Source organism: Ochotona curzoniae, unplaced genomic scaffold, assembly GCF_017591425.1.
Source record: "Ochotona curzoniae isolate NIBS_2020 unplaced genomic scaffold, NIBS_Ocur_1.0 contig_4064, whole genome shotgun sequence".
NCBI classification, from domain to species: domain Eukaryota; kingdom Metazoa; phylum Chordata; class Mammalia; order Lagomorpha; family Ochotonidae; genus Ochotona; species Ochotona curzoniae.
In genome coordinates, this window is record NW_024466107.1 from 10,449,227 (window position 1) to 10,471,185 (window position 21,959).

Sequence of the window (21,959 nt, forward strand, 5' to 3'; positions counted from 1 at the left end):
TTGACATTTATGGTAATGTTTCTTTATGCTATATTAAATACAGATGGATTTTGGTTTGTGATGTCACCTGCAATGGTTTATCAACTATAACTACGTGAGTAAGTCGTCTCCTAGCATTTGTAGTGGATTTGTGTGAAAAATTCAGTGATCAAGTTGAAGCCGAAGTCTTATTTCAGTTAAACTTAACACTGAAAAACAAGACAGCCTTTTTAAAGATACTTGACAGCCATGTAGTCATTTTTTTTTCATGTGTGAAAATCCGCTGCACCTGTCATTGCTTACATGTGGTTTGCAGGTAGATACTGCCTCCTGTTTTTTAGCTTCCCCCTCCAGCCATGGATCTGCCTCAGGTAAACACAGATTGTATCTAAGTGACCATCCTCTTAGTTGTGAACATTCCTACAAGATGGGAAATAATGTTTATGTCCAAGCCACAGACTATCCGATCTTTCTTTTTATAATTTGTTTCATCTATTTGAAAGGCAGAGTAACAAAGAGAGGCAGAGGCAGATAAAGAGATCTTTCATCTTGCTGGTTCACTCCGCAAACGACCACAGCAGCTAGATCTGACCCAAGCAGAAGCCAGGAGCCTAGGACTCCGCCTAGGTCTCCCTTGTAGGTGACAGAGACCCAAGCACTTGGACCAACAGATGTTGCTTTCCCAAAGGCGTTGTCATAAGGAAGCGGATCAAAAGCAGAGCAGCTGGGACTTGAACTGGAACTCCTGTCTGGGGTGCCAGAGTCACACTGCAGTTTAGCTGCTGAGCCACAAGACACCTATCCTGTCACTTTCTTAAGAGACATCCATTTATTGATTAATTCAAGAAATACAGAATTGGCCCGGCGTGGTAGCCTGTGACTAAAGTCCACACTTGGCACGCACTAGGATCCCATGTGGGCACTGGTTCAGGTCCCGGCAGCGTAGACCTGATTCTATTGCCATAAGATTGTCTCCTGAACTTCAGCCTCAGGCTGTTGACAAGTAGGATACAGAAATTCAGACCCCACCTCCCAACACCATACTGAGCGGAGGAGCAATGGGACTGTGTCTTAGTGTCTCTCTTTAAGAGCAAGGAAGTCCTGCCACCCTCAGTCACCCTGTGCTGAGCTAGTGGCCTTTAATCGCTGACTAGGGGACCACACCTGTGAGTTGGGGTGGGCTTAGCCCCCGGAATTCATGGCCCTGGGGAGACAGGCCTACCCCAGTTGGGCTACAGGAAAGGTGGTGAGGGATGGCACTACGTGTCCCAGAGGAAGCTGGCCCACTGTAGGGATGCAGATCATCAACCAGAGGGAGCAGCAGGTAGAAAGGCCTTGAGATGGCCACGATGTGATATCTGATATTCGAAGAAAAGGAGGAGAATGATCAGAAAAGCAGTGCATGAGTAGCTGGGGACAGAGCAGCACCCAGTTCTGTGGCTGCAGTGAAGGCCATGTGCGCTCCTCAGAGGAGCAGGGGAGGACCCAGTGTGGAGAAGGGCAGTGGCTTGCTTGATTTGCATGTGCAAGGGGTGCTCGATGCTGTGTGGAAGGCTCAGGGTAAAAAGCAAAGGTTGCATGTATATACATGGGTTTATTTGGACGAACTGTATAATGGAGGCAAGTATACTGTGAAGCTACGCTGCAGTATGCATCTCGATTTCTGAATCCAGAGTGGACTCGCGATGAAACTGTTGAATGCGTGTTAACAACAGGCTGCCGGACTTTACCATTGTCTATCCCTACAGTGTCACGATACACTTAAATAGCAGAACGATGGACTTGTGACTATTGCTGAAGGACTATATTATCGTTATCGTATTAGGGAAAGCAGTGAGGGGGTGAAGGGAGGCGGAAGGGGAAATCCCTGAGCCTGCGGAACTGTATCGTGAAAACAAATTAAAAACAAAGAGTGCCAGAAATGAATGATGGGGATAACTGGCTTAGCTGTAATGCACTTGAAACTACTTAGGAGGTGTTCTGCCTAGTTTCAGTGATAAATTAGGCATGACCAGCTCGAGGTAAAAGCTGACCTCAAGGATGTCTCGTGGTGGGGTTTCTCTCTGAATAGATGGGTAACTAGCATTGCCAACACTGAAGAGTGAGTTAAGAATGAAAGTAGCGAGTGTTGCATAAAGTGAGTCTGAGGCTCCTGAAACAGTAATTGGAAACAAGAAGACGTCATTCTAGTAGTGAGTGGCACTGTTCCTCGGTTGTACAAGATCAGAGTAATCCCAAGAAACAGATGCTGGTGTGATCCCACATAAAACCAACTCAGAACTGTGTAAGTGAAGCAAGATAAGGATTTATTTCTCTCATATGTAAATAGTATGAAGGCAACCAATTCAAGATGTCTGTGGATGCTAGTTCCACAAAACTCTTCAAGACCAGTGTGTACCCAGCTGGCTTTGAAATGACCCTTGTCCTCATGGCTATGTGATGCCCCAGTTATCACATCTCTGCTCCAGAACACTGACACAGGAAGGGAAATGCTAGCTCTAAAAAAGATCCAGGTCTTCCCTTTCAAAGAGACTTCCTGGAAATTATCATGTTTCTTCCTGTAGAGATTGGTTGTTCAGAATTCGTTTGGCCATATCTGTAGTCAGAGGAGACTAGGAAACAGATTTTCAAAATCATGATACTGGTTGCTTGGATTTGGCAATTTTCTCTTTGGTCATGTTGTGTTTAAAATATTTTCTTTTCCTCTTTTGTTGGATTCATTACAGGGATTCAGTTACATAATCACTAGGCCCAGCATTGATAAAAAAAAATTTAAAAAACACTTCCAATGATTGATAAGAAGAGGGCCGTTGACTTTCCTTGCACACAAGACATTTATATTTTGGATGAGAATATCATCTTGGTCAAAATTTATATTTTCACTAATTGTGTTGGGTTGGAAGGAGGAAATGTGACCTGGTAAGCCAGTGATTTTCCAGTGGCCTCGTGTTTCCTTGATGATGCCTGTCTTTGCCTTTTTGGGTCATTTCAGAGCAGCCAAAATTGCTATTTGATTAGCCTTGCAGGAAAGCTAACCATCAATACAGCTTTCCCTGCACTGCCCTGGGAATGCATTTGGGTGGAGAAAGTGGGCACGTTATCATGTGTGGACAGCAGTTCATTTCATTAGCTCATCCGGCCCTCACCACTCTGATTCATTGGTAACACAGCAGGGATATCCGCCGAGGGTCCCGCTTGGTGACTCTGTCAGGGACTGGCTCTGTCATTGGGAAGCTGGTTGCAGCAATCATTAAGAAACGGTTCAGAGATCTCAGGGTGTTTGAGCTGCTGTAGCCACTTATTGTGTCTGCAGACACCCAGGCATCTGTTCATGAAGCTTCTTTTCCTGTTAAAATAAACCCAGGGTCGGGCCCGGTGCGATGGCGCAAGTGGTTAAGGTCCTCGCCTTGCACGCCCGGGATCCCATATGGGTGCCGGTTCTAATCCTGGCAGCCCCGCTTCCCTTCCAGCTCCCTGCCTGTGGCCCGGGAAAGCAGTCGAGGACGGCCCAAAGCTTTGGGATCCTGCACCCGCGTGGGAGACCCAGAAGAGGCTCCTGGCTTCGGATCGGCATAGCATCGACCGTTGCGCTCACTTGGGGAGTGAATCATTGGACGGAAGATCTTCCTCTCTGTTTCTCCTCTCTGTATATCCACCTTTCCAATAAAAAAAATAATAAAAATAAATCTTTAAAAAATAAAATAAAATAAAATAAACCCAGGGTGGGCAGAAATCATCCACATGTGTTGATTTTTATCAATGAGTTTGGCTCTGGGAACAGCATGCTTTTGCTTTAAGTGATGATCTTCCAGTTTATTCTGTTACACAGGGTAAAGCTTCTATCACCTTTTATTACCTACAAATATTGTGTATCCATATCAACTTCAGATTCCTCTAAATCTGAAATACGAGGGTCCCATAGACTGTTTTTGCAAAACTGGAGACCCAGTGCAATTTTTTTTCTGGAGTAAATTAAAAAAAAAATCCATGCATAGTTTATATATATCTATACACACACATATATAACATGCATTTATTTGAGAGGAAGAAAGGTGGCAAGCCAGAAAGTGGGCCTTGGCAGGAAGCTGGGGTCAGGAGCTAGAGCTGGGGAGGGAAGCTGAGCCCTCCACTGTGCTCTGCAGGTGTCTTAGCACCTAGGCCAAAAGCCTGCTCCCTCCATGGACTTTTTGGAGGTAGTTGGAGTATATGATTTGGAAATTTTTTGCACCAGAATTGTCACATAGGTTTTAAAGTTTCTCTCATGGTGTTTGTTGTTGTGTGGTACTTTTCATTAGGAATGCCCCTCCTTAAAACTCCATCTCGAAATTGGAGTTGGCCAATAAGCATTTAATAAACGTTTGTCAGGTCAGTGCACTTGAACCTCAAGTACTCGCAAGCCTTCACATAGTCATGGTGATGTATCGGTCAGGGGTTGCTTCCAGGAACCGCTGCAGAAGCCACCGTCTGCAGAGGCTCAAGCTCTTTGCATGACACGGGATTGTACGTGTAGTTCAAGATGTTCTTGCAAAAATGGAATTAAAAGGCAAGTGGATTCTGGTACAAAGAAATTTCGAATCCAGTGCTTGGTGATTTGATAACGTACATTTGCAGGAGGCTTAATGATTTCATAACACACATTTCCATGAACTTTGTGAAAACTTCTTTTCTTTGCAGTTTTCTCACACACGTCTTCCTGTAGGCTTTGGCTCATTTCCAGACGAGGCATACCTGATGTGATGGAAGTGTTATGTAAATAGTTGTGCCACTGCGTTGCTTAGGGAATCATTACAAAGGAAAAAAAGTGCATGTTCAGAGGAGAGATGGATATTTCTGGATATTTCTAATCCACGCGAGCGGACACTGCAGACACGCAGGACCGATGGTGTTTGCTATGAGACCCTGAAGAAACGCATGTGAGAGCAGAAGCCCCAGCATCAGCCTGCTCTTGGAGCCTACTCATCGCCTTTTCCTTGACCTTGTCGGATCACCTATAATGCTTAGAGATTTTGGAAAGAACATAAGTGGAAATCATTCAATTCAGACCCATTTCACTGTGTAACCAAAAGAAAAATTGAACCAGGGCTATATGAATTAAAATGCCATCTTAAAAAAATTTTTTTTTAATTTATTTATTTTTATTGGAAAGTCAGAGAGAGAAGGAGCAACAGAAAGATCTTCTGTTTGCTGATTCACTAGCCAAGTAGCCACAACGGCCAGAGCTGAGCTGAGCTAAAACCAGGAGCCAGGTGCTTCTTCCAGATCTCCCACACAGATGCAGAGTCCCAAGGCTCTGGGGGCTTCCTCTACTTCTTTCTAGGGTTACAAGCAGGGAGCTGGAAGGGAAGTGGAGCAGCTGGGATACGAGCTGGTGCCCATATGGGATCCTGAGCACACAAGGCGAAGATTTTAGGCACTAAGCTACTGCATCAGGCCCTTAAAACACCATCTTACACGTAAAGAATGAAAAATGATGGATTGATGGGAAACTCCAGCTTAGAGCCGACAAGCTCTGGAGGAGCTGCCTGGGGAGAATTCACACTGGGAATCTGAGCTCAGTCACATGCAGCTCCTCTGAGTTTCACTGAAGTTCTGAAGCTCAGGTTCTACCGAACAGTCATTGGCTGCCTTTCCTGACTCCTCCACCCGAGAAAGAACAGCCTGCAGATAGAGAAATAGACATAAGCAATCAACAACCGAACTCTGGAGTCCGGAACTTCTGAGCATCAGCTGAGTGTCATTTGTTACACTAATTCCCGTAAAGCAATGGTTAAGCATCCAATCAGCAGTAGATGTGATTATGGCTTCTGAGAGCGATTCTCTTGCCTGGACTCACAGAGCCAGGTGATGGCCGACAGGTAACCTGGATGGTCACAGCCTGATGGTCACAGCCCTGATCCTAGGTTCTGAGGTCTGTGCTTTTAGCCATAAGGGCAAAAGAACATAAAAAAAAAGATTTAAAAAAAATCACTAAATCAAGTGTGAATTTGGAACTTCTTAGTGGGCAAAATTAGCTAGTGACTTTGCCTGTTAAGACTTCTTAAAATGTCCTCAACAGGATTAACAGGACAGAGGGAATAGGACATTTAACACTAAAAATACGGCTAGACACTGCTTTTAAGTTATAGAACAAGGAAAATTGAGAATTAAAGTCTTAACAAATAAACCAGAATCTCTTACTTTCTGAATAATTGTCAAGCGCTGCTGGTGGGAATTAAATTATCTGTACACAGAAAAACAAGACAAGGCTGATTTCGCAAGGGTCGGCACTGTTGCATAAATGGTCTTTCCAGAAGGACTATTTGGATTTTACATAGTCACTACAAAAATGACAAAAGGCACTGAAAAAGAGGTTTGGAGCTAATGGGAGCTACAGAAAGAAACCCTAACATCATCAGAGCAAGAAAATGAGCAAACTGAACTCACAAGGAGGCCGGCGCAAGAAGTGATGCTTAAATGGAAACTAGGTCTCAGAAGGATCTCTGTCCCCCTAAATAGGGAACTGAATGGCTGTTCCTGTGAGGTCTTGGAACAGGCTCAAGGGAGCAGCAGACCCATTGGTTGAACCATCTTGACAATGTCATTGGAGGGAATGACTGTTGGTGAAGAGTTGACAGGAGAGAAACCTGAACAGGTTGGTCTTGAACCATCTCAAGCCATCCTCAAGGCTTTATGTGTGAGTGGGGATGAAGGATTCCCAAACTTGTGAATCCTGGGCCACTTTCACTTCCTGGGTGAGGTGACTCCTTCTGGGCCGTTCCCTCGACTCCTCTTTGCTTTCATTCCTGCAACTGTAGAATGGGTTGAAAGATATAAACTCAGTGTGCGATGAATTATGTTTCATGGAGATCTTGAGTCTTGTACCACAGGGTAATCCCAACCACCCCTATTTGTGATGAAGTTTGGGACCAGGGAGTTAAAGTAAAAGGTCTATTGGAGACTTTCTCAAAGCCTTAAAAAGGCTGTTTTGTCCTGCAACCCCCTTGAGAAAACAACAGATGAGTCATAACTTCCAAAGAACCAAAGTTAGGAAATGTCATACCTTCTCTACTTCATGGGACTATTAAAAAGATGTAATGAGATATAAACATGCTTAGGGTAAAAATTAATATGACCACGAGGCATTTTTAAATGAGATTCTAGTGGTTAGAAAGATTTGGAGTTGCAGCTGTTCCGAAAGCCTAGAAAGGGATCTTCGGCCTAAACCGGTTACCTGAAAGCCATGGGAAAAGTTGTAAAGAAGGAAGTAGGATTCCAGGATTTTTAGGACTCCAAAACTTTCTTGGATATTTATTACACATTCATAGTTCTGGTTTGACAAATCTAAAAGACCAGAGATCATTGTCTTTAAACAGTTTCTTTTTGATTGAAAAGGCAGATTTTACAGAGTGAAGTTCTTCCATCCCCTGATTCATGTCATAGATGACTGTAACAGCCAGAGCCACGTTCATTTGAAGCAGGAAGTTTGGAGCTCCTCTTGGGTCTCCCACATGGGTGCAGTGTTCCAAGGACATGGACCATCCTCTGCTGCTTTCTCAGACTATAAGCAGAGAGCTGGATTGGATGTGGAACAGCCAGAGCATGAACTGACACCCCTCTGGGATGCCAGCCCTGCAGGTGGAGGATTAGCTTGCTGCTCTACCACATCAACTCCCAGAAATAAGATATTCTACTCACTCTTTTGGTTGATTTTTCTTGCTATTTATTTATTTTGAAGGTAGAATGATAATGAAGAAAAACAGTGCTAGAGAAAGAGGAAGAGAGAAATGCTGTGTTTGCTGGTTTGCTCCTCAGGATTGCCAAGATCAGGCCTGGGCCGGGCTGAAGCGAGAGCTCTGTGTTCTCTCTCATGTGAGTGACAGGGATCCCATTGCTTGAGCTGTCATCTGATTCCTTCCCTGGTGCATCAGCAGGAGGCTACACCAGCAGCAGAGCAGCTAGCTGGCACGCCTGTATGGGATATCAATCACAAGCAGTCACTTAGCCCACTGTTTTACAATGCCAGCCCTCTTAGTTTGATTCTTATCTGCAGTAAAGTTGAAGATCCTCTGGCGTATAGAGTTTCAGCGTAGTCCAGAGCCCCCAGCATTTCTTAAATTCATGCAATTCTTTAAGGGCCAGGCTAATGGTAGAGTAGTGAGGAACTTGAGCCCTACAGGAACCCTTGCCCAGTTAGTCTGCCTGGAACTAGAGGAGACTTTTACTTAGACATAAATCTTTCTCAAGTGCATGAATGAATGAATGAGAAAGTATCACAGAGAGACAGCTCTGCCATCCTCTGGGTCACCCCCCCAGATGGCCACAAGGGGTGCTGCTGGGCCAGGCAGAAACTAGGTGTGTCATCTAGATCTCTTGCGTGGGTGTCAGGGGCCCAAGCACGTAGGTCTTTTTCTGCTGTCTTCCCAACCCATTGACGGGAAGCAGGATCAGAAGTGGAGCTGCTGGGAAAGGAATTGGTGCCCAGATGGATTGCCTACAGGCAGCCATCTTTACCTGTTCTGTCACAGTGCCACCCCTTGAGATAACCCTTGATTGAGCCCGTGTTTCACATCCATCCTGAGAGGATACATTAATATGTTCCTGTTAGTTCTAGCATTAGTATCCTCTTTACCTAGGGAATTCTTTCATACAATGAATTGTGGTGGCAAGTAAGTGACACCCTCATCCAACCTCACTTCAGCAAACAAGAGAACCTATTGGTTCTTGTGAGGAAAGTGAGACTGGGCCCAGTGGCCCAAGTGATAAAATAGTGAAGGCTTGGACTCACTACCCTGTTTTTGGGTCTTATTTCTTCTGTTGTGGTTCAATTCTCAGGCAGCTTCTTTCCTCGGTTATCAGCAGTTCCATGCTGTAGAACAAGAGTTGACACCTTCTGCCTCTGAGCTGTTTTTGTAAATAAAGTTTCATTGCAACACAGTCCTGTGCACTGGTGTCTATGTGTGTCTTGATTTGAATATATAAAAGAGGTCATGCGATTAACTGCAAGAAGCATGTTAGACCCTGAGATGAACAAAGAGCCTACATTATTTAAAGCTGATTGCTGTGTGTGAATGTGGACTTGGGAATTCATTTACACTTTCCATCAGCAAGCTCCACTGACAACACATTTTGTGCATGAATATCAGAATATTGGGAACACATTTTGGTAGTTATTACCTGGGTTAGTGGTCAGAGATTAGATTTTTTTTGAAGAGGAAACAGTGGTTCTGTATTGAGGCTCTAGGGAAGAATTGCACAGATAATAACTAGTAGCTCAATAACTGGAACAACACAGAGCCTGGATACTTTTAAACAACATAGCTTCTCCCTTAACCTGTGTGCCCCACTAGCTGTACATCTGTTGCTAACTGCCTGTGGTCATGGAACATAAATGTCTCCATCTTTCTAGCACAGGTACTCCGAAAATGGGAATTAATTGACATGATTCTTTCTTCTAAAATCTATGGATTTTCACTATGACCTAGAGATTTCTTCTGATATTAATCCAAAGTATTTATGTTTGTGACTTGCAATTTGTCTGGGCTGAGAGCCCAATCCCAGCTGAAATAGCATACACGTCAGTAGTTCCAAAGATATCTGGAAATCAGTCTTGCCCCCTGACCAAGCTCAGTCTCACTCTTGCATAGGTTACTGCTAGTGAAAAGTTGGGTTGTGGAGACAATGCATTGCTTTGATTGGCCAGCCCTGGGTCACGTGCACACCCCCTGGCGTCAGAACTGAAATGAGTTCTTTCTGAACGTCTAGGAGTGAAACAGGAGGAAGGATGACATCAAAGGCAAGCCAGGAAGCCCTTGCCACCTGCTGGGATGCCAGGAAGAGCTCATCTGCACCCGTGGCTGTTAGTTGTGAGAGCTGAACCATTATTGCTGGGGTTCAAAGCTAACAGGCCATAATTTCAATTTTTCTAAGTAGATTTGAGCCGGTTGGAAATGCTTCCTGCAGCCTGCGGCACAGCGGCTTAGCGGAGAATATCCTGCTGGTTCCCTGTCCTAGGGGCCTGGGTTGGGAATCTCCCAGGGTACCTACATACAGGAGTACAGATGCGTTATCACATTTGAGGGCAACAAATAGCACCTCTTCTCTCTGAACAGAGAAGGATCAATTTGTTTTGGCCTCCGTTGGTTGCCTTTTCAAGAAAGAAGGTCATTTCTTGCCCTCTTCCTGGCATCTCCTATGGTTTTAATCAGAAATACAGAAAAGCCAACACCAGGCTTTCATGCAGTGTGGCAGTACTCCTGCAAGTAGTTGCAACTGGGTGAATCGCTTGCAATTCGTTAGTCCTTTCTCAGTTTCCCCAACTGTAATGTGCATCGTTACTTCCTAAGATTAACACGGAATGACGTAAGGTGGTACGCTTAAGTGCTAAGATCAGTGCCTGGCACAGCCTTAGTGGCTGAACAATGGTAGCCGTTGTTAATAGCATTCTCCTTGTCACTGGCATGGTCTTTATCCTTAAGCCTGTTACTGTTGCAGGTGTCATCATGGTTGCCATCATTGTCTCCAGCTATGTCTCAGGAAGCAAGCAGTGTCCCCGCATGTTAGGAAGAAACTGCAAATGTCATGCATCGTATGCAGGTTGCTGCAGACTACTTAACTAGTCTCTTTCCCAAACACCTGCCTGGGTAATTCTACACCCAGTAGCACTGGCTCTTTTGGTGTTTGGAAAAATCAGTGCATGCTAGGGCACCAGGATTTAGGAACAATCTCACATTCCCTTGAGTATTGTTACTGCTTCCAGAGAAGACCAGTAGAAACATGATATGGGCCACTTCTCTGGATTTGTGGCTCCATGATTCTTCCATCCCGTGTTTTCGCCACATGTCATTGTGTGCTGCCGTGGTGCCAGTAAAAGACAGCTAATCCATTAAAAGTACAGGAGGGGGCAGCAAGCCTGGGAGAAACATGCCTAGGGACCTGTTCTTGGTAGCAGTCAGAGGTGCCTTCATCCAGGCAGAATTCTCCAGAGCCAGAGGCAAAGGAAGATGCAGCCAGGTGCCTGAGCAAATCGGAACAGCATGGGCTGGGAATGTGCAGGTTGTCCTTCCATCTACCAATGCCACAGCACCGGACGCTGCGGCACCCGCATGCTTGCGTCTTCCCCATGCAGAGTGTCCTTTGTGTAGCTGTGAGATCACTTAGCAGCACTCAGCACGGATGGTGACCTGTCCATCCAGAGTTGCTTCCAGAGAGGAACATTGCCAGATGTCACAGTGTCATGAGATGGTCACTTGTGCTGTTGTGTGGAATGTAGCAGGCATTTCTTCCAGTGGCTCCCGAATGCTGCCTGTGTGTCTGGGAAGTTGAGTCACTCCCAAGCTTCCTTGCTCTTCTTTTGGGAGTTGTCCAGTCTTTGGGTTGAGAATAGATGAAGCCTGCTTTCTTTCAAATGGTACTGTCATCTCATTTACTGCACCCAGCTGATCTTAGTGTTCATGGCTGTGTTCTAATACAGAGATTGGACGCCTCTAGGACTCAGTGATAAGGGATAGGGAAGAGCAGGGTAGGGGTGTAGGGGAGTCTGAAAGGACAGGGTCAGGGCAGGCAAGATCATAGCCATTGTTGTCAGCGATACTAACAGGAGAGCACCTCCAGGCTTCCTGTCTGAGTTAAAGAGCTCTGGGGCAATGGAGCAGTTGGTCTCCAAGCTTCTCAGAAGGAAACTTTTTTTTTTTTCTCTATACCTGCTCCACTTTTACTTTTCAAAAAGCCATATCCCACACTTACAGAGGCCATATTAAAGACTTTATGTGTGATGTAGGGCTGAGGCATATTAACTAGATGTCTTAAAAATAAACGAAACAGCTTCATTCTAGAAGACTTGAGCCCTTGTCTTATCCTACAAGTTGAGGAATCTGGTGGAAAGGTGGAGAGTGTGGGAAAAATGGCCCTCTTACACCTGATAGCTCACGAGAACCAACCTCCTTATGATAAGATACTCCCTGTAGGAATGAGCCAGTATGTAGGAACGGGGAAGACCACAAGCATTGAGAATGTTCCAAATGGCTGGGTAAACTGCAAGGGAAGGACATGCTAATTGTGGCCAGAAGATTCCAGGTTGAGGCCCTGAACAACCTAGCCCGGTGAACTGCCGGTAACGTCATGTTCCCCTTCAGCTCCCACTTGTAGGATAGTGAGAGAATTGAAATATGTATCCCCTTCGAAAGGGAAGGGAAAAGTGCATGTTAGGAGATCCTGCAACCTAAGAGTCTATTGTTGAGTTCACTTGGGGTTGAGAACCAAGTGTCCAGTATGAGACTCACAGGTCCTCCCCAAAGCCCAGGGATGCTTAGCTCACGGACAGCTGTGCAGCAGGGGCTCCGGGTGTCCTCCTGTGCCCGGTGCTGACTCAGCTGGACGTCAGAGTGTTCAGCTGCTATGGTCTCTCCTCAACATTGCTCCCTGGGCCAGTGTGTGATTGTCACTTTCCACCCCAGCAGGAAGCTGACATTGGTGCTTACCTTGAGGGGGTCTTGTGAAAAGCCCAGCCAGCATGAGAAACACAAAGGTACTTCAAAAAGACAATGGAAAGCAAAATTTAAAAAGGCATCTGTTTTGATGCAAAAAAAAAAAAAAAAAGAAATTGGTACCTAGTGTTTCCCAATACACATACCTGTGAACATTTTGAAGGCCGCTGGTATGCATGGACTTCAGTTCTTTGCAACAAGTCAACCTTCTTAATTCTGTTTTCCACCAAGTTTTTCAAGTACCCTCTTGTAATGGGTATAGGCTAGGCATCCTTTGTCTGGTACCTCTATAACCTCAGAGCGCCCTGGTGGTGCAATCCCAATTACCCAGTTACCATAATAATCCCAATTACCACAAGGAAGTGGGATTCACTGCACCAATAAACACAGGTGCTTGATTCTTGGGAATTAAAATTGGGCATAAAGCAGATATTTTCTTTCCCGATTTTCCAAAGAGAAGGAAGAAACATCTTCCCATCATTTTCTCCCTACAAATAAAACAAAATCCAGCCATATCACAAGACAGCACAAACCATCTAATATTTCTTCAAGAACATTCTAGTGGAAGGTCATGCCAAGAAAGATTGCAGGAACTGTCTGGCCTGGCGTCCCCACGTCCCCTGGCCCAGCTCCCAGCTTCCTACATTTGGATTCAGCATTCCAGGCCTGGCAATTGTTGCTCTAGCCGATCAATGCCAAGGCGTGCATTTTCTCTGGATAGCCATCTCCTCTCTCGGAGGCCACCTTTGAGACAAGTATGCTGAGCAAAGTAGTCTTTGCGTGGTCTTTGCACAAAGAAGGCTGTTCTTAACACACCAGGCCTACACCCCTTTCTCCCACCCGCATGCTTTTCTCCCAGTCTCTCCTGTCCCGGTGAGAGGCAACCACTTTATGCTGAGCCCAGTTTTGCTTCCTTTTCTCTTTTTTGTTTTCAGTCTCTCTTCACAAATTGGCCTCCTTCCTCACTCTTGGGCTTTCCAGTTTCATTCTTTGATGGCAAAGCAGTGAGGTTGAGAGCTTGCCCCCCACCATCTAATGAATTGGTGAAAAATGTTACTAATAGTGATTAAAATATAAATCAATTAACCCTAATGTAATCCAGACTGCCCAACAATCTGCTGTACTTAAGGGCTAAGCATCTTGAATTTAATAATGTGCTTATTAAGGATTCATTTAATATGGAGTTACAATTATGCCTTTATAATAAAGAGGCTGCTCTGTGTCACCCTGGGATTTGCAAAGGCATTCGTAATTTCTTACAATTATTTTAATGTAGCTACTTCAGAGTAATTTGGATCCATTCTGTGATGATGTGATTGTGAAATAGCAATTTGGTCTGAGGTGGTACAATCTGCTTAAGACAGGTAGTGGTGGTGCTATCCATGAAGATGTGTGTGAATGAACCGAATCAAATCTAGCATTCACTTACCTGTTGAATAAGTCATTCCTGAGTACCAATTATGAGACTTAAACTCACCATCAGCCCTGAATATTTCCAATTGTATGACTTTTTTTAAAAAAAAGGGGCTCTAGCTATCATCTGCCTTAATCTCATGTTTTAGGTTGGCTGAACTTGGAAAATTCCCAAACTGTTGCATCTTAGGATGTTTGGAAAAATCAGCATGGAGACTCTACCAGACAGATGCAGGTAGCCTTGTACAGATGGCTTTAATCTATGAGGGCTGAACTTAAGGTTTTTGAATTTGAGGTGGTGCAAAAGTGACATGACACACACTTAGAATGTCAAGCCCGATATGTGTTGGCTGGTGCCGTGCAGTCTGGTTGTTCCCAGGGGCTGCTTGGTGACAGCAGTGAGCACTTAGCTCTGGGTCCACAAAGGGAGACCCACCCCAGGGCTCTGCAGGGTGCTGTGCTGCCAAGCCAAGATCTGCAGGAGGTCAGGTGTATTCCGTGAGTTTTCCACAGTGAGATCTTCAAGTTGTGCTGAGTGTATTCGGAACTTTTACCCCGCCACAAACCAAAGAGCATCTGCATACACAAAGTTTTGCACCTGATGACTTCAGCGGGTGGATGGCTACTCTGCAGCCCGTTAGTGTCCAGTCATCCCTGGATGAGCCTGGTGCTACAGGGAATTTTGCATTTGACTGCAGCGCATGTCTAGAAAAGCACTAGCAGATAAATCTGAGCACCAGCTCCCTTAGAGCCAGCTTGCTGACAGCTGGGAAATTAGAACTTACATCTGTCAGTATGAGAACCCAGGGAAAGTTTCTGAGAAGAACGGACTTCTGAAAGAAGAATGATTGCGGTGTAAAATACAGGCTCTAAGACAGGTGTCCAAAGTTAGGAATAAAATGAGCCTTTCATATTCATGGATTCCGTAACTGCCGACCGAGCAGTTTTCCAGAAAGAAGGTGAAACACATACAGACTTTCCCCTTTTTTGCTAATCTGTTTATGAGATACTTGTTAACAACACAGCGTAGCAACTGTTTACTTACCATTTACGTGGTTGGTGGGTGTTTGTTGTAAGTCACCTAGAGATGATTTGGGGGCGGGCGGGGGGAGGAGAGATTCATTACAGTTCTATGCAAATACTTTACAATTTGACAGAGGACTTGAGCTTCTGTAGAGTTGGTGTCCCTTGGGGTCTTGGTACGAGTTCCTCTGTGGCTGTCCCCAGCTACTAACACTGTTGAAGGATCACCAAGGCAAGTAACTGATAGCATCAGAAAAGACTCATGTCAAGACACCGTGTTTCTTTAGCACCTGCTTCCATGCTTAGCTTGCCTTCCATAACCACTTTCCCCAGCTACTTTGCAACCCCCGGGGAATTTTAGAATCCTCACTTTCTTCTTTGCTTGTCCATGGCTGTTTGGTTTGATCTCCCCAAAAACTCTGATCTCTGCCATTTGTTGATTAGTTTAAAGTTTAACTCAGTTTCAAGTTTTACCCAGGGTGAAGTCTTTCAATGGCTACCCATCCTGTGGACTTTTGTTCCCACTTCCTCCCCCTCTCCCTATGTGCCAGCCCATCCATTTCTCAGCCTGGCTCATACACTGGCAGCCTCTCCCTCTCTTACTGGCTTTTGCATCTTGCTTCACTGACCAGACTGAGTTTCCCATTCCTCATCCTGGCAAACTTTCCTCTTAGAAGTTTCTGATGCCCTTAGGACGTTCCTATCCAATCCACTGATGAGTCTTTGCTGAAACACTGAATTGTGTGGCTCCATAGTCCTTTTTTGAGCTACCAGTTTAATTTGCTACTTCCTTTTATCATCCAACTTCTTAAAACATGAACTCCTCCCATTGGCCTAGGAATAACCCCCCCCCCCCCAATTTGACATTCTTGCAGCTGGTACTTCATATCCATCTGGGAAGTTACTTGCCTGATTATCTTCACATCTGCCTTTCACCTTTTCCCTGCCCCTTTGTCACTGCCCCTCTTGAGTGACTGCGGTGGCCTCCCTGTTGACGTCTCTCATCTGTTTCTATTGAGTTCCTTTGCCTCTGCACGGTTATTTCTAAGATGCAATCCTAGTGGTAGGCTAAGCATGTAACTTCTCCATTAGATTGAGCCTCGCCTCTGGATACTCCTGGCGTCATTTACTGGGCCCCTCTTGTTCCTTTAGTTTTTCTCCCACAGCAAATATCTTCTAGCATCATCTGTAATTTACTGAGCTTTCATGTTCGTGGTCTGCCTGCACTCCACTCCCAGTCTAAGCTGCCTGAGTCTGTATTTTTAGGTTTTGTTGACTGATGTAGCTTGTGTGTTTGGTACAAAGAGCTCACACACAGCCTGTATTTGTTGGGTGTTCAGTACTCATTTTTCAGATTCTCATCCTTTCCCCTCTGCTTACAGGATAAAATGCAGATGCCCAATACCACCTTTCACAAGCTCACAGGAGCTGCCTCCAGGCTCTTGCAGCCAGCAGCTCTCCATTTTGAGAGTCCACTCACCCCCCCCCCCCCAAGTTCGCTGAAGTCCCCATAGCACTTGCTCTTCAGTCCTGTCTGTTCCTTTTCAATGTGTTTCTCCTAGGGATCCGTTTCTTTCTTTATCCCAGATAGAGAGAATAGTTTCTATCTCTAAATCTAGCTAAACACAGTCCCTCTCTACTCACTATCTCCCAGCCCCCTGGGCCTGTCCCACTGCTGTGAAGCAAAGCCAGTTCTTGTCCTCTTTGCTTACATTGCTTTTTGCATGGTGGCACCTGCTTGGGAGTGTTTCCACAGGCTGATCCCTCTCTTTGTCTTCTCATCCACACCCCAGGACTCTGTACTCAAGATCACGTCCAATTCTTCACATGTCTTCCCCAGAAACCATTCGGGGTGACATTCATCGGACCCCTCATTTGGCGATGAAAAAGGTGGCTTAATGATTTTGTGTAAGATGCATATTTGGTAGAATATGTAAGTTGGGATGTTGGGCTTGAATCTCCTCAGCTATCCATGTGCTGGGTAATCTTCTCTGGTAAGTCCAGAGGGTGGCCGTGAGCACAGCCCCCAGTTAGCCCCCCTGGTCACAGAGAGAACTTCCAACACTACTGAGCAGGGGTGGATGGGAGCGCAGATACATGCAATGCATTTTTGTAGTTCCGCTCTTTTAAATGTAGGATGGATTCGTTGTGATATACCATTGCCATAGGTCAAGAGCTTCTGTAATGCAAGGTTTCAGGGTCTCCTCCATATCCTTGCTGTTGTCACTTTTCATGCTGCGCCTTTCCCTGCGTTGCTAGTCTTCCTGATGAACGGTGCCACTCGCTGATGGGACAAACACTTGCTAAGCAATCTGCCTCCTAACCCTTACACCATGCAGTCACCTGCTGAGATGTCACTTCTAACACATTCTCCAAGTCCATCCACCTCCTAGCACGGGGCCGCTCCATCACCTGTCACTAAGATGACCACCGCAGCACACTGCCTGATCGTAGCTCCCTGTGTCTCTGTGGAGTGAGTAGCTCTCCAGGGATGAAAGCCTTTACAGATCACAGCAGGCTGGTCAACAGGCCACCTGCTTGTTCTTTCAGGGACTGTGAAAGCGGCAACCATCCAGATGACTTTTCTGAAGGACAGTATTTGAAGTGATGATATACATGTGTATCCGGGTTTGCTAAGGCTTCAGGTAGACTTCTACTTTCTGGAAAGCTGAATTCTTCCAACCCCTCAATTTTGTCAGGAAAATTGTGTTCTCTGAATATTGCTGCCTTAGTATTTATTTCACTACGTGTGTGTGTGTGTGTGTGTGTGTGTCTTCACGCAATCTGGAAAAAATTTGTTTTATTCCATGGGGATAAAAGAGCTTGGGATGATTGTGATTTATAAGATCCATGAGGCACGGTGAGATTGGAAGTTTTAATATTCTCAGACGGTCAGTAGTTGGGATTAATCTAGGGGTTCCCTAAATATACTCCCAGCTCTCAATTTCTAAGATTTTTTTTTAAAGTAGAACTCCAAGCAAAAGGTACATGGAGGAATTAAGGCAATTGGAGAATCCAGTGCAAATGCGAGGGACCCTGCGTCACTCAGTGACCTTAAGGTGGGCCTTACTCACTCAACACGTATCAACGCTCTTCCAGGTATAGGTAAAGCAGAGGAGTAGGCAGCGGACAGAAGTGGATGGTAAGATGCTAGCACTGGAATGAACAGTTGATCAACGTTTTGTTATTCCTTTTGCCTCGGCAGATGGTGCTAGAATAGATTAATTACATGTGCCAAGACATAGCTGGACCCCCCAGTTAGCACTGAAATATAGCTGAGCCCCTGGTTCACCCTGACCCCCACCCCCTGCCTTTTGGGGGAAGTCCCTGTCTCCACACCCAGTGCGCTTCTGCTCCGGTCCAAGTGGAGGTTGGCCAGACTTGATTGGCTCTTCTGGATCTTTAGGATTTGCAGACTGTCCCCAGTCTTGAGGACACATTGGTATGACTTGTGTTCCAAAAGGCAAAAAGAGAAGCGGAACTCTGGTCACGTGCTTTCTGTTATCTGTAACCATGGAAAATGCCGGCCGTCTGTGAGGCTCCCATCTGAACACTCTCCCCCTCCTCTCTCTATTTCATCTCGTTCTTGGAAAAAAACAAGCTGAGGAAGTGGAGAGGCTGGCGGCGATGCGTTCTGACTCCCTGGTCCCGGGCACCCACACCCCGCCCATCCGGAGGAGAAGTAAGTTTGCCAACCTGGGAAGGATTTTCAAGCCTTGGAAATGGAGGAAGAAGAAAAGTGAGAAGTTTAAACACACATCTGCAGGTAAGATGACTCCCCCACCCCTTTATTCCTGATTGGATGTTTGTTGAATTTGATCATGACTGGTTCTCTCTACCAAAGAAGCAATGTAAATCTTGGGATTTCTCTGACGTGCAATAATGCTGTAATATCCTCGAGGGTGGCACTGAGAAGCTGTGTGTTTTCTCGTATGTCGAAGAGTTCTTGTTTGATTAAAAAACAACCCTTTTTACTCGATCTGTCATGAGTGTGGACTTGGAATCTCACCTTTTCCATAATGCAATGCTTTCGCCCTGCTCCCACGGATGCTGCATTTGTTATTCATCCCTGCTATTCCAGTGAAAATCAATACATAGCACCAATAAGTGGCTTATGCTTATTGGCACATAAGGATAGGTGGTTTCCTGAAGGGAAAAACCTGGAACATAGCAGGAAAGCGAAGATTGGGAATGAGTGACAAAAACTAACTACTGTACCGTGTGTAGCTTGGTGGATAGCAGGAAAACCCCCCTGGGGAAAGGCAGCCCAGCTTAGGGCTCGGGAGGCCAGATCCCAGATATCAGACTAGGTGGATTGAAACTAGTCTTATTTATTTATTTATTTGAGAGAAAGTTCCCACCAACTGGCTCCTTTCCAATATGTCCATAATGGCCATGACCAGGCCAGGGCTGAAGCCCAGAACTCAATCCAGGTCTCAATTACTCCAGACCTCAACACTTTTTCCCAGGGTCTGTGTTACCAGGAAACCCAAGGATATGGGAGTCGAACCTTGATGCTCTGATATGTGGGCATCTTAACTGCTAAGCTAAAACCCTGTTTGTTCAATGGGTATTTGAAGTACATAAAATTGTGCAGGGGGAAATACCTAGGAAAGAAACAAGGGTTTGTGGGTTTACCCTTGGGTTAGAAAGGAGATGGTAGAAGAGCTGTACAGATTTTTCTTGCTATTGGCTTAGTCTGCACAAGCCGATGTAATAAAATATGTTGGCGCTTCAAACCATTTGTGGAAACTGAAAAGTTTATTTTCCTGGGTCCGGTACAATAGCCTAGTGGCTAAATCCTTGCCTTCCATGCTGGGATTCCATATGGACGATGGTTCATAAGCGACTGCTCTGCTGCCCATCCAGCTCCCTGCTTGTGGCCTGGGAAAGCAGTGGACGATGCCCAAAGCCTTGGGACCCTGCACTTATGTGGGAGACCCGGAAGAGATTCCTGGCTCCTGGCTTTGGATCCACATAGCTCCGGCCATTGTGGCCACTTGGGAGTGAATCTTAGGATGAAAGATCTTCCTCTCTGTCTCCCTTCCTCTCTGTATATCTGACTTTTCAATAAAAACGGAAATAAATTAAAAAACAAACAAACAAACAAAAACCCATCCTCACAGATTCTTTGAAGTGCCCTCATACAGTAGACTGGGTAATTTAAACAAAAGAAACTTTATTTCTCTTTGTTCCAGGAACTCCCCTCCTCTCCCCCCACTCCTCTCTCTCTTTCTCTCATATTATCTCCCCTCCCGTCCCGTCCCCTCCCCTCCCCTCTTCTCTTTTCCTCCGAGGATTATTTATTTCTGGGAAAGGCAGACTTAGAGAAAGTGAGGTGGCAAAACAGAAATCTTCCATCTACTGGTTCACTCCGCAAACAGCTGTAATTATCAGGGTTGGGCCAAGCTGAAGCCAGCACCCTAAAACTCCCTCTGTGTCTCCCCTGTGGGTGCACGTTTAACCTAAGCGCGTGGCCCATCTTCTGCTGTATCCCCAGGCGCATTAGCAGGGAGCTGGATCTGAAGTGGGGTGGTTGGGGCTGAAACCTGCACTTGCACGGTATGGCAACACTGCAGGTGCACAACTTCACAAGCCGCACTGCACTGCGGCCCTCGGGCTTCTTCCCCTGCCTGTGGATGGCCCGTTTCTTGCTGTATACTCCCGTGGCCTCCGTTTTTAGTGTGTTCTAAGAGACCAAGAGTTTTGTGGTATCTCTTCTTCTGAGGGTGCTTATTAATCTGTCCACCAGAGCCCTCCCCACCCCATCATGACCTCATGTAACCCTGATGACTACTCCAAGTTCCTGCCCCCAAATGCCGTCCTATTGTACATGTTAATCAGGCAGCGGTGGCAGTGGTCACCAATCACTGCATTGCACTTCGTTTTAATTTTGTTAGTTATGTGACTCAGCAATGCCCAGGCCTAGCTAAGGCCTTCATTTCCTCCTCCCTCTATAGCCTCCAGAACTCCACCTCTTTTCTCTCCTACGTGGAACTGTCTCTTCCTCTGTTCCCTGGGTTTCCTTTCCCACGCTCCTCGCCACACTCACCTTGACGTAGAATGTGATCTGCCTTTTGTGCCTGCGTGCCAGACTATGCATCCAAGAATCTTAATACCTATTGCTTTAGAGAGAGAACAGCATAGAAAATGCAGGCAATCTGGAGTCTTACATAGTCCGCTTGATAAACACCCCTAGTTCCAGCTTCCTGATTTTGTTTCTCTGGTGTAATGAAACTCACAGATCCCCAGTGCATCCCTGAGAACCACTGAGTGATGACAGGTGCACAAGATTGCAGTTGGTTATTCTCCAGTGATTGAGACAGAAACAAGTACCTAGGTCATTGATAACAGGTATAAAAATAGTTACCTGGAGCAAGTACGTTCTAGTGTTCCAGTAGCACGGGGGGGGGGGGGGTGATTGCTGTCTACAACTATTTGTCTCTACTTTATAAAGGACTAGAAAAATGGAGCTCAAAGGCTCCTAGTATGAAGAAATCGCCGGAAACTGTGTTAGGATGCAGTGGGTAGTGCTGGAGTCCTCACTGTTCCACTTCCCATCCAGCTCCTCGCTATTGATCCGGGTCACAGTAGAAGATGACCCAAGTGTCATGGCCAGTACTGCTCATGTGGGATATCCAGATGAAGCTCCTGGCTCCTAGCTTCCACCGGGACCAGTCCTGGCCATTGTTGCCATCTAGAGAGTGAACCAGAGGATGAAAAATCTCTGTCTGCCTCGTCATTTTCTATAGCTGTACATTAAAATAAACAAAATTTGAAAAGATTAGTATTTAGAGAGCTCTAAATTCTATTTAATTTGACGATTGCACATGGTATGCATATATAAATTTTCACACTTCACCGCGTAACTATGTGTAATTATTATGTAACAATTAAAAATAAAACCTAAGGAAAGGCATTGGAGTGCAGTGGTGTTAGGTCACCATTTGGGATACCCATTTCCCATGTCAGGGTGCTAGTTTGAAAGCTAGTTTGGGCCCGGCATGGTAGCCTAGTGGCTAAAGTCATTGCCTTAAATGCTCCCAGATCCCATATGGGCACTGATTCATATCCTGACAGCCC

General features: G+C 45.6%; 1 protein-coding gene across 3 annotated transcripts in view; it reads left to right on the plus strand.

Moving 5' to 3' along the window:
* Positions 1–21,959, plus strand: part of PHACTR1 (phosphatase and actin regulator 1) — a 517,458-nt gene that overhangs the window by 284,295 nt on the left and 211,204 nt on the right. For all 3 annotated transcript variants that reach the window (XM_040984149.1, XM_040984148.1, XM_040984147.1), the window contains one exon: positions 18,478–18,642. In XM_040984149.1, coding sequence (XP_040840083.1) covers positions 18,478–18,642 — 165 coding nt within the window. The remainder of the gene's footprint in view (positions 1–18,477; positions 18,643–21,959) is intronic.